General features: G+C 39.6%; 2 protein-coding genes across 3 annotated transcripts; one reads left to right on the top strand and one right to left on the bottom strand.

Annotated features, from left to right (window-relative positions):
• Positions 1–4,100: 4,100 nt before the first annotated feature.
• On the bottom strand, positions 4,101–12,544 carry LOC122648852 (stearoyl-[acyl-carrier-protein] 9-desaturase 6, chloroplastic-like). Of its 2 annotated transcripts, XM_043842127.1 has the most exons (4): positions 11,944–12,544; positions 11,215–11,784; positions 7,285–7,289; positions 4,101–4,115 (listed from the first exon to the last, which is right to left on the bottom strand). In XM_043842127.1, exons 1-2 carry the CDS (start codon positions 12,538–12,540, stop codon positions 11,218–11,220), a joined length of 1,164 nt encoding a protein of 387 aa, XP_043698062.1. In that variant the 5' UTR covers positions 12,541–12,544; the 3' UTR covers positions 4,101–4,115; positions 7,285–7,289; positions 11,215–11,217. The 2 variants fall into 2 exon arrangements, with proteins under 2 accessions (XP_043698062.1, XP_043698061.1); XM_043842126.1 differs by lacking the exons at positions 4,101–4,115; positions 7,285–7,289 and having other exon boundaries at positions 11,213–11,784.
• LOC122648854 (protein TRACHEARY ELEMENT DIFFERENTIATION-RELATED 7A-like) lies at positions 8,140–8,870 on the top strand. Its single transcript, XM_043842130.1, has one exon. It carries the CDS (start codon positions 8,168–8,170, stop codon positions 8,807–8,809), a length of 642 nt encoding a protein of 213 aa, XP_043698065.1. The 5' UTR covers positions 8,140–8,167; the 3' UTR covers positions 8,810–8,870.
• Positions 12,545–12,592: the final 48 nt, after the last annotated feature.

Here is a 12,592-nt window from a genome sequence, read left to right as displayed (position 1 = left end):
ACGAGAGATATTTTTATAAGTCTTTAAACGTTATTTATGTGGCGACTACAAAAGAATAGAGACGATTTATTATCCCTAGGGTAGTTATCGGAAACTATCCTTGGGGTCAACTTATATAAACATGTCAACTGTTCTACCAGTATATTTTGAAGTTCATCTTTATCCCTCAAAACATCATCATCATACATACATCATATTTAAAAACCATATATATAACAAAATATCTAATGAAACTATCCCTATCCCTTGTTCATCCCTCAAATTAAGGGGTGGATATCATCGGTTCCTCTGTTTCTGTTTCAGAAATTGCACTGTAGGTGCTGTGAATTTGTAAAATAATCAATTAAATTGTAAGGGTAAGCTCAAATAACTCGTGAGAAAAACACATGTGACATAAATGAACTAAATGGGATTCTTGATCAAACAGCTAAATTATATGATAGCGATGCTACTACACCCACACACATGTCAACAGCATCATCACCGGCCCATATATGCAACAACAACAACAACACACTAATACATTAATACGTGTGTGTGTGTGTGTGTAAAGGAGATGGATGTTGAAACCAATGCAGATTGTCTACGGCCAAGCTGCTTGTAGTAGTCTGTGCGATGCAGATTGGGCCGTGCATGCAATGACCGTCTTATTCTCTGCCCAGTGCCTTGCCCGAGTGGGAGAAGACGATCATTGCGATGTGTAGCCCTGTCACGTTGCACAGACTGCTATTGACAGTTAAGCCATAGGAGATCTGGATCCTATTGAAACCCACTTATTAAAGATGTTCCTATTTATAGAATTGAGTTCTTTTCTCTCGCCGGACAATGTTCAATGCACATTATCCGACTAGGGAGTCTTTGATCCACATGCCATTGCACCGAGATGCATGCGGTGGTGTGGATCGGAACCCCCCAGCCGCACGATGTGCGCTGGAGAGGAACCAGATCCCTATTTATAAACCCCATAGTCCCCAGTCCCAACGTCCCAAGTGACTGACACAGTACTCTGTAATGTACGTGTAAAACAGCAGCACATGTTTGACAAAGGGTAAGTGGAGCATAAAGACGAATGCTGCAATTGAGTGGCTAGGATACTTCCACTGTAAATGGCGGCCACAGCTATGCACTTCCCTTTTGGCCAATCCAAAGGAAAGGGCGTTGCTCCAATCAAAACAAATCGGTAAATACATACCCGAGAAAAACAACCCTGTAAAGGAGGTTGATCGAAAGTGAAAATCCACCCTGGAGGAGGAGGAGGTTGCAGCACCGGTCGATTCATCTTGAATGGGGAAGTTGCAGCACAGATCGATCCCTTGGTTTCTTCCCTTGTTGATCCTTCAGAGGTAGAGGTTTCCTCCTCTCAAACTTCTGAAACCTGGAGAGATCTTCTCCAAAATCCAAATCCAAATCCAAATCGTGAAGAACCACCTCCCTCTTAAGTCATTCTCGTAGCTTCTCTTGTTACTCCTACAAAACATGGACAGACTCCTTGCTGCTCTCCATATTCTTCTTCTTTGATTTTCTCTTTATTAGGGCGTTTGCAGATCCTTGCAGCCTCTAAAACCATCCAGCCTTCTTGAAAACGTGAAGAGTTAATTCCCCCTCCCCCCTCCAACGTGAAAGTGAGCGTGAAAGGGCCTGCCTCTCCATCCTTGAAACCTGGGAGCAGTGGGAGTGAGTGAGTGAGTGAGTAAGAGACCTCAAACTCTTTTTATAATTCCTCCGACCCACGAATCCGGATCTTCTGGAATTATAATACATCCAAACGCGGCCACCATAAATTGATAACCTAACCTAAACCCAGTTTTTATTCATCTCCTCCTTTTTCTCAGAATGGATGATTCGGAAAACACCGAAGAGGCCCGTCCGATCCAATACCGATTCTGATCTCATCCCAAAATCAATCAAATACCAATTCGGATGATCCGATATCAATTCCATTAATTGCCATAGAGCTATAGCGCTATGAAGATTGTCATCGCCATAGCAAGAATTTTTATCCTCTCCTGTTATAGCACGGTGCTGTAACGCATCGTGCAGTACTGCAGAGGCCATGTGACACAGGGGGCCTCACATGGTGCACATGACCTCTGCAGCCACCACGCGATGCGTTACAGCACCGTGCTGTAATAGGAGAGGATAGAAATTCCCATAGCAATAGCTTGCGATACAACGCCATAGCACTAGATCGTGTCATAGTGGGGACCTGGCTCCTGTGCATCCGGGCAGCCCGGTTGCCGACTCAAGGCTGCATGTTTTGACCACCTTACCTCTACCCAAACGCCTTGTCCGAGCAGGGGTAAGATCCTGTGCATCCGGGTGCATGTGCAGTGCCAGACTCGAGGCGGCGCATTTTGACCGTCTTAACCCTACTCGGTCAAGGTGCTTGGGCAGGGGTAAGGCAGTCAAAATGCACCGCCTTGAGTCTGACGCTATACATGCAACCGGGCTGTCCGGATGCACAGGAGCCAAGTCCCATAGTGGTCCATAGCATCATAGTGATAGATCACGCTATAGCAGTAACTTAATTGCCCTAGCCCCATAGCAATCCATAAAGGTAGATCACGCTATAGTGCTAGAAACCATAGCGGTAGCGATAGATCATGTCATAGCGCTTGAGATCACTATATCACCATAGCGGTAGATCCCGCCATAGTGATATGTATCAGCCAGTATCGACAAAGATCGGCTTTTATTTACTTTTTTATCGTTGATCTGTATCGATAAAACCATACAGATTAACAAGAAAGAAGGCTTGAAAGAAGGCCTATACCAATACGGATTGTCCAAATCGGTATTGATATCGGTATCGATCGATATCATTAGTCTGAAAGCGAAAGACTTAGTGGATAAAATAAAGAAAAAGAAGAGATATTGTAGGGGCTTGAGGAGCGGTGGGTGGGAATTTAAAAAATTTGAAAAAAAAAAAAACTGCGGGTTTGGGGAGAGAGAGAAATGAGAGTTCAAGTTGCCTCTAGGTGTAGTAGATGTAGATCTATAAGAGGATCCGAAATCCGGACTCGACTTCCCAGTTCCCACTAATTTCCTTTCTTAGTGATCATGATTCATGATGAGATCCTCTAGATCTCTTTTTTAAAGTCTCCAATGCCAATCATTTCCATATAAAAATCTCTAACCCTTTTTCCCTAAATCGTGAGAGAAGTTTCCTTTCTTATTTCATGAGATCTTCTGGATCTCTTTTTTAAAGTCTCCAGTGTACAATCATTTCCATATAAAAATCTCTAACCCCTTTTTAGGGAAATAAAAATCTCTAACCTTTTTTTTTGTCCAAAATCGTGAGAAAAGGTTTCCTTTCTTATTTCATGAGATCTTCTATATCTTTTTTTTTATTTCCTAAAAATCAATCCCTCTCAAAAAGGAATCTCCAATATAAAAAATCTTCGCAAAAATACGGACAACTTGACCTTCCTATTTAACAATACGAGAGATTTGTCCTTGGCTAAATCATGGGATAATATAGATCATTCTTCTTTAATCGATTGTAATGACTTGGAGGATTCTGTGGGTGATATAAACGATGATTTGGCTTAATTTCATTCCATAGATTCTGGAGATATGTTCTTTTATTTCCATATGTTTTACATGTTAATTATGATTTTTCTACAAAAAAAAAAAACAAGAGGTAATTGATGGATGAATCCCTCTCACTTCAAAAAACCGTGGGATCATGGGTGACTGGTGTTCCTCCCATAAATAAAGGGGCCAACTTGTTGCTTCCGAATTGAGTAACCCAATGGTACCGCCCATGTGCGGTTTGGATTCGAACTTGACTGGGCCAATGTGGGCCAATGTGAGATTAATGGGTCTTGCTTTACCTAACCCTCTCCCATTTCTTGTTGACTCTTGGGAAGAATATAATGTTAGAAAATTTATTCCAATATCCATGACAAGGTACTGAGTCTACTGACGGATGACACCATTGAGCCATTGGATGGTCGAACCAGGACGACATGGTTGCCCGGTCTTGATTCAAATATTAGTATTGCATGGTGTGATGTAGCATACACTAGCAAGAGTGCTGTTGTTGCTGGAAATTGCTTTGCAATTCAAAGATTTGTGTGTGTGCATCAATCATTGTATCTCTCTCTCTCTTTCTCTCTCTCACACACACACACACACATATATGCACACACTTGTTCGGCCATTAAAATGTTCTTATCTCTTTAGAATTTTGTTACATGATATATATATGATTTGATATCCAATGAATTTAATATTGGGTTCCCTCCCCTTGTAGACCGGTTTATGAGGGTGAGTTCTTCCAATCGTATTAATTAGTGCTTTCATTGAGAGAACCGGTCTACAAGGGGAGGGAACCCAATATTATATTTGCCCACATCTAATCCCTTATGGGAACGATGTGGGACTATTGCACATAACACTAGCATTCTCTGTTTTTCTCTCCCCCTCCCTTTCTTTCAAAGAAATAAATTTAGCTCTGATTGCAATGGTTCCTAGCTATTTCGGTCTTATTTAGTTGAATTAATGGAATCCTTACTAATTCATATGTGACGAGCCAGGCAAGCTAGTACCCTTTTCCTTTTGCTTCATATCCAATGGATTAGACCCATGAATCGAATACTGGTGATATGAGTATTGAAAATAGAGTTCCAAAATTAACTTGGCGTTACTGGTGCAACTCAGACCAAGATGCATTGCATGGGCACTAATTATTTTGAGTAGGGCTTGAGACCTGCCTTGTTAATGAAATTTACATGTTACAATTGAAGTCTACTTCTTTAATGATGGTTGATGCATATATGGTGATGAGGATTCTTAATATTTTAGACTTTTAGTCCTTGCCTTGGACCTCATGATTTTTATTTTTTTTTGGATTTGTTAACAATAGCTCTTATCTATATATATATATTTTTTTGGTAATAAAAGTCTTTTTTAAAATCAACGTGAAACACAAATGGAAGGAACAGAGCAAATCTCCTGGAACCATGGGATGGAATTGGACCAAATCGTTGTATATATCACCTACAGTACGCGCCCTCCAAGCCAGGGAGTCAGCAAAGCTGATTGTCTCCCATAGAACAAAGTTGAAAAATACAACAAACATAATATGAATCAATATTTAATTTAGAATTATCAAACATATTATTAAATAACAATGGAGAAAAAAAAAAGCTAGAAAAAAAGTTCTCAATTATGATTGCATTCTTTAAACGAAAGACAATCCAGCACGCCGCCGGATAATTACATCAGGGCCCATCGTTATTGGGTGGGCCAAATATTCCTATGTGGGCTTTACAAAAGATGATAACAACCGATGAGCTGATGACCTCAACGAATCCGTTTAGTTGCAAGGCAAGTGAAATCACTTCTGAACATAAAATGAAAGTTTTTGTAATCATGATCAGGTAATTGACTTAATTCTTTAACCAAATTTGGTAAATATGATTTTAATATAAATTTGGGTCACCGTTTAGTTGCAAGGCAAGTGAAATCACTTCTGAACATAAAATGAAAGTTTTTGTAATCATGATCAGGTAATTGACTTAATTCTTTAACCATATTTGGTAAATATGATTTTAATATAAATTTGGGAGAAAGAACCTTGTTTGGTTGGGTGGGTAGTGTATATTTAATGCAGCTGTTTTTAAAGCCATTGAATTGGGATATTTTGATAACTAGCATTGGATCTAATGCAAGCATTAATTTAATAATAAAAAAATACTAAAAAGAGGTAAATTTTGAATCAAATATGTATAATATTCATATAGAAACATTGGTTTAACAACCAATATGGTGGGGCCCATATCAGCTGCCCTTTCTTCTTCGTCGTCGTTGTGAACACCACCGCCCCAATCCCTTCTTCCTCTCAATATTTCCCCATCCCTGTCCTCTGCAGCCCTGCCCAACTCCCTTCTCCCCAATCCAATCCATCTTCTACAAATATGTATAATATTCATATAGACTTTGGATTGTGGGATTGATCTCTGCCTAAAGTATTAAGGTTTTGGATTGAATCGCCAAGTGGCACTTCATAGGGTTTCTGTACTATATTCAATATGGTATCAAAGAAAGATTTATTTGTCATCCTCTTTAAGACATGTAATTGTATATCCCACATAAAGGGAGTGTTGAGATGTTAGGAGTTACAGATGAATAGCTTCAAATCAATTATCTCAGACTTTGGATATGTCGTAATATATATATCCTTGGGTCATTTCTACCGGATTGAACCCCATATGATATTAATTTTATAAGTTTTTCCACTTTATTTAACGACTCAACCTAATCTCATGTTCCGTTTTTTCCACGTAAGCCCAACATCAACCTAAGGTCAGAAAAATTCATCTCCCACCCTTTTTTTTTTTTTGTTAAATTGTTTCCGGTCAAACATGCCCAAGTGGTCACATAGATAAGATTATGGTATTGCGTGGTCATGATATGGAAATCGATACTAATTTTTCTAAACTACATATGATTCGATACTGATTTTCGTAAACTACATATGATTCAACTCATTACATCGAATACATTGGATATCTCATTTCTGATTTTAGAACTTTGCTTTTGGGTTTAAGCTAAAATATCTGAACCAAAAAAATCTGTAAATTACTTAAGGGTGCTTATTTTTTTGGTCACCAAAGTCGTGAAATTTGAAATTGTAACTTTGTTTTAATTTATTGTCTCTAGTCTTCTTTCCTAAAATTCTAGTCTTATTTACCCTTATATGAAAAGTTAAAAAAGATGTTTACTATTATGTTACAACCTGGAAATGCCATTATTTGGCATATATGTTTTTCAAGTTGACATGTGGAATAACATGATTTTATCCTTATTAAAACAATGTGTTATGCTAAAAGGACAAAAATTATTACCGAAAATTTGAATTCGATTTGCATCTCTATCCGTTTAGGGACATCCGTATTCGGGAAAAAAAAATCCGAATACTCCTACAAAAAATATGTCTAAAAAAAATCCAAATATTTAATAATAAAAAGATAAATAAATATGATCTTGAGGGTTTTTTAAGATTTGACAGATTCTAGAATATGAGGAAATGAGAATCAAGATCTAAGAGATATGGATTAAGAGTGAATTGTATCCGCTAGGGGGAGAAAGGTCCGTGTTACACAAGGTAGAGATGTAAACGGATGGTTGAAAATCTGAATTCGATTCGCATCCATGTAGAGGTATCCGTATTCGTATTCGGCCAAGGAATATCCAGATCCGATCACATCCAATTCGTATCTGATCCGTTTACAACCAGATTTGTAGGTTATATACATTCTATTAACTCCTTGGAACTAGACCTTTGTAGTATTCGGAAAGGCCTTGACCATGCTGCTAGTATGAAGTTGAAGATTAAAGAAGTGTGGTGTTCAAACAAACAGATCATTGATATTCTTCCATCTCCAACCAAGTTCCCTTAGCCTTGGCTCTTATATATGATTTAGCCTATATATCTGATATGTCACAGGAAATATGTTTTGATACTCAAGGAGATACTCTATGTTTAGCTTTAACCGTGAACCTAGCTAAGTATGCCCAATCTAAGAACACTGTATATTTCTCTAATGTTTAATATTATCTTTCATATTTTACCATAAAAAAAAAAAAAAAAAAAAAAAACTACAATTGTTTCAAAAATTCGGTTCGGATCCGATTCGGCCATGAACAATTAATCCCAAATCTGGACATTCTGGAGTAGCCGATTCTAAGGTCTTTGGGGACCAAATCACTGAATTTTCAGATCTATAGGTCCTACTCCAGGAATTTTGAGACCCATTCCGTTCAATTCTATCCGGATCAGAATCGCCACGGATGGAATTGAACCCTGGTTCCAAGCTTAAATCCTTGATCGCAACAATTTTGGTTAAAAGGTAGACTGGGCATCCCCATCAACGTATCTTAAGGAGCTGGGAAGAAAAGCTTTCTTTAAAGGAAAGCTCGGAAATTTTGAGAACGTGCATTTTAATCCAATCAACGACAAAGCTTCAGTATCTTAGCGTTTTCCTTAGATCATATCCATCCATAAAATAATGGGAAATGAAACCAAAACGTTCCCCCAATCTCTCTCTCTCTCTCTCTCTCTCTTTCACTACATATAGACCTACACACTGCTCTCTCTTCTCCATCTCTTATTCTCTGCTACTAATTACCTTTGATAGCTAACCCACTAGCTATCAATATGGCTCCTATTAAGCGTATTACCTATGCTTTCCCTTATTATTCGCCACCTCCACCACCATCTCCATCATCACCCGTTGCAACACCGCCACCACCTCCGGCACCGAAGCCACCTCGTCCCTCAATTCCTCCTCCATCTCCAATAGTTAAACCACCACCACCACCACCATCTCATCCAATGGTTCCACCACCTCCTCATATTGTTCCAACGCCACCTCCACCACCCCCGGGGAACCACACTACCATTATAATAGTCGTGTTTGTATCACTTGGTAGTCTTTTCTTCCTTGCTTGCCTCTCAGCAGCTTTGTGTTGTTTCTTCATGAAGAAGAAGAAGAAGAAGAAGAAGAAGAAGAAGAAGATGGTTGAAGAAACTGAGATCATAAATATGGATGAACACATCAAATTCCAGGAAGCCATCGTTCAGGGTCCCCATGGTACGCAAGTTAAGGTACTATCTGTGGAGGAGGACGTGCATATACAAGAAAAGATTAAGAAGAAAGAAGAGGTTGGTGAAGGATCCCACACCCATACCCACGTCAGCAGTGGAGATGGAGAAGGAGAGAGCATTATTAATTCTCGAGCAATTGAGGTTGGGCCATCCTCTCACACTTCCAATCCAATCCAATCCCATCTTCAGTAGAAGCCCTGATTATTAGTTATTTACGTGCATGCAAGGGCATTGGACAAGGCTGCCAGTGGGTTCTTACCCTCCTTTACCTGCTTTAATTTCATTTTTTACTTGAATATTTCTTGTGATTTTTTATTGCATTGCTTCTCTATGTTCACTTTCAAAGAAATAATTTAATCTAAGAAATAAATAATTTCTCACCCAAAGTCGTTCCCCAAAATCCAATAGTCATAAAAGGAAAGGGTGTGGTTGATTAGCTGCTAGTTTCAATTTATTGCATTAATTCCACAATTCCATCAAGCCAACCCAATTTTAAATTCTTACCTCAGCATGTTTATTTTATTGAAGTGAGTGTTTGATGATTTGGCATTGGTCAACGGTCAACCTAGTTTTTGTGACCTTTCAATTTAAAAAATAAAAAATAAAAATATTAAGATGCTAGAATTTTAAGGAATATTAGAGTGTGAGAAGAAAATTGTCCCTAAAAATTATGGACACACCATCACCATGTTTTAGATCCATGGCATGCACCCTCTAAGAATTCTAATGAAACATTTGGTTTTAACCTCAAAAAAAATAAAAAATGAAACATTTGGTGAGGGAAGGCATAAGGTATTATTGACTTATTGGGATATCCAATCCACGAAGAGTGCCTTTTTGTGTCTGGCTTTCTTTTAGAATATATATATATATATATATATATATATGATCAAATGTTCTTTGTGCGGGGGCACAGACTCTGTCTAGGTATATGGGAAAAGGCGAAATGACCACCCTATCTCCTGAATATGCGTGCTGTATATCCATTTGGCCCGATTTTTTCGATCTTATTCAGGGTAGCTAGAGACTCTGAAATGGACTGATATTGTCTTGTATTGTATGGTCTCCCTCTATATGATAACATTACTATCATCTCAACACACACGTTCAACTTGTGCATTACGTTGGACTATTTCAGAATTATGGGAGCATATATTTTCTTTGATTGCTCATGATCTGATCCGAACTGAACTCATTCTATATATGGGTTCAATGATTCCAAATGAGCTTCTGAAGTGGAAATTTTTTGTTCAAAGCATAGTAAGGTTGTTCCGTTTTCTGTTTTCAATAGTCATATTAGGTGTCAGTACTGGAGCTTCATATAAGGTGCGACGTCCTTTAAGATCCCTGTGTTTGTTGCTTGTCTTCTAAGAGGAGATTTAAATAAATAAATAAATAAATAGGACATGACTTGTTGTTGTATGAATATTGTTCTTTTCTATTCTAATAAATTTAATTATTTATAAATATAAAAAGAAATAGAAATCAACAAACGAAAAAACCCATTATGATCAAATCTATTTTCGTTTTTCTCTTTGTGGAGTTGTATGAAAGTGAGAGACGTGAAAGAGAGGGATGGGAAGGAAGAAACGTACGCGTGAAGACAAAATTGAAAAAGATCTGTAAAACAAAACAAAGATGGAAAGAGGGGGAGAGAGAGAGAGAGAGAGAGAGAGAGAGAGCATCTTGGCAGTTGGCAAAGCCTGGATGCTCTCCGCCCGGTATTAGTAAATAAATTCTTTCCCCTTCTAATAATAATTTTTTTTTTTTAAAAAAAAAAAAAAAAAAAACTCTAATAATAATAGTATCACCTCTGTCTGTCTGTCTGTCTGTCGTAACTCGTAACCACCGGGAAACTTCGAGCCTGAGATTCTGCATGTACGCAAAGTATAAATACTCATTGTGTATACTGGCAATTAAAATTCATGGGGTTTTTTGTTTTCATGAACAGCCGGAGACAATTCCAACTCTCTTTCTGCATCTCTTCTATTAATATCTGGACGGACAAATAATTTGTTCCTATTTTAAGGGGTGTGGACAGTGAATACCGGTGAGAACGACAGAGCCCTACACGAGTTTCTGGACAACTGTATACCATGCAGTACTTTCGAATTTTGAGTCTTTTTTTCCTCTTTAGTGAAAAATCGGGGTGCAATTCACCGTAGCTCATGTTCATGTCATCGATCCAATAAGAAATAACAACAGAATTCCTTTTTTAATAATAATAATTAAGGCAAATTGTTTTTTTATAGTTTACATCAGGATCTTCTATTAGTGTCTTATTAATAATAATAATAATAATAATAATAGCAATGGAAACGCAGAAAGCATTTAGTTTACATCCATTAATGATTATCTCTTTCAATTCTCTGTCTTCTTCAATTCTTCCAATTATTCAGATGGGGGTTAAAATGATCACCCTATCCCCTGCCCAAGATGAAACACTGCCCAACATGAGGTTAATTTCACTCCCCCAATTAGAGGAACTGTAGGTACCAGCGGCGAATTGAAGGTGATAATTAATTATTCCCAGATTCTTATAACCCATCGTTTTCACACGTAACAACGTACGAAGGAATTAGGTGGTAAGAAAGAACAAACTAGAAGGCAACCTCCTTGTCAAATATCCAACTGAACCGTACGCTGCGTGGCTTCGACTTACGTCCCCGCTCTTCCGATCGTTGATGCAGCTTTCGGAACCTGGGAGCCAACCCACACACGAAATCCTGGGCTTCGTTGGCAGCGCTGTTGAGACCCTCTAGCTTCTCCAACTTCCACCGACCAACCAGAAAATCCAATATGTCTGCATAATCTCCTGCAGTATAGACGCCGGTTCTCTGTGCGACGGCGGCGAAGTGGTCGAAGAGATTGGGATCTTGGCCGTCGTACATGAGGTAAGCAGGCATGGCGATCTTCTTTCGCATCATATCGGAGATCCCTAACATGGCGTCGGAGGGGTCTATCTCCAGTAGCTTCTCCACCATCTTCACGTATGCATTCTCGTGCCGCTTCTCGTCTGCAGCAATGCTACCGCAGATGCGTGCCAACACTGTGTCACCGTGCTCCTTTGCCAGCCTGGCAGTGTTGCCATGCGATACAAATGTGGCCCTCTCTTGAAACGACGTGTACACGTACCCCAAGTATGGGTTGTTCTCTGTTCCAGTGTCCTATCCAATTAAAATTAACCACGTATTGTCAGAAGACATGCATCATCGTCATAATATTGAATGAAAATCAAAATCAAAATCAAAATCAAAATAAAAAGGGAATCTAGAGGTTACGATCCATCGATCGAACAGTGTACTACTACTACTACTACTACTCACCATGCCACCGCCGATAAGGTACTGGATGGTGGTCTCGATCTTGGGCATATTGACCCGTCCGGACAGATACAGGTAGGTCTTGAGGAGATCCCCGTGCCGGTTCTCTTCGGCGGTCCAACCACGGTTCCAGGTGGCCCAAGGATCCGGGCTGGCTCCGGTCTCATCATTAACCCCATCGAGGCGGTTGACGAAAGACTGGTAAGTGGGCAGGGCCTCTTCGGTGATCATGTCACCCACCAAAACTACCAAATAGTCGTCGGGCAAATCCGACGATCTCTCACGCAGCTCACGAACTTGCCCCTCGAACACATCCAACGGCAAGGATGAGTCAGGTAAGAAATCGTGCGGCTGCCAGCACTGCTCCACTGGTTTTAGTAGTGGGAGTATATTTTCCTCAGCCCACCCGTTAAGAGACTTGAAGATATCCACCTTCTCAGGTGGCATCGAGTGTGTCTTCGACGGGCCTGGAACTGCCGGACGCGGCTGAGGTGGTGCCGCTACAGCGGAAATCGACTGTCGGCGGAGTTTGACGACGCGGGTGGCTGGGGTTATGGTTGTGACACTGTAATGTTGTGTAAGAATATTCCTGGAGTTCATCCCGAGGGAGGAGAGTTGGCCTGGGTGGCAGTAAATACCCTGTGAGTGCAGC

Source organism: Telopea speciosissima, chromosome 1 (assembly GCF_018873765.1).
Source record: "Telopea speciosissima isolate NSW1024214 ecotype Mountain lineage chromosome 1, Tspe_v1, whole genome shotgun sequence".
NCBI lineage: Eukaryota > Viridiplantae > Streptophyta > Magnoliopsida > Proteales > Proteaceae > Telopea > Telopea speciosissima.
This window is presented reverse-complemented; position numbering and strand designations above follow the sequence as displayed.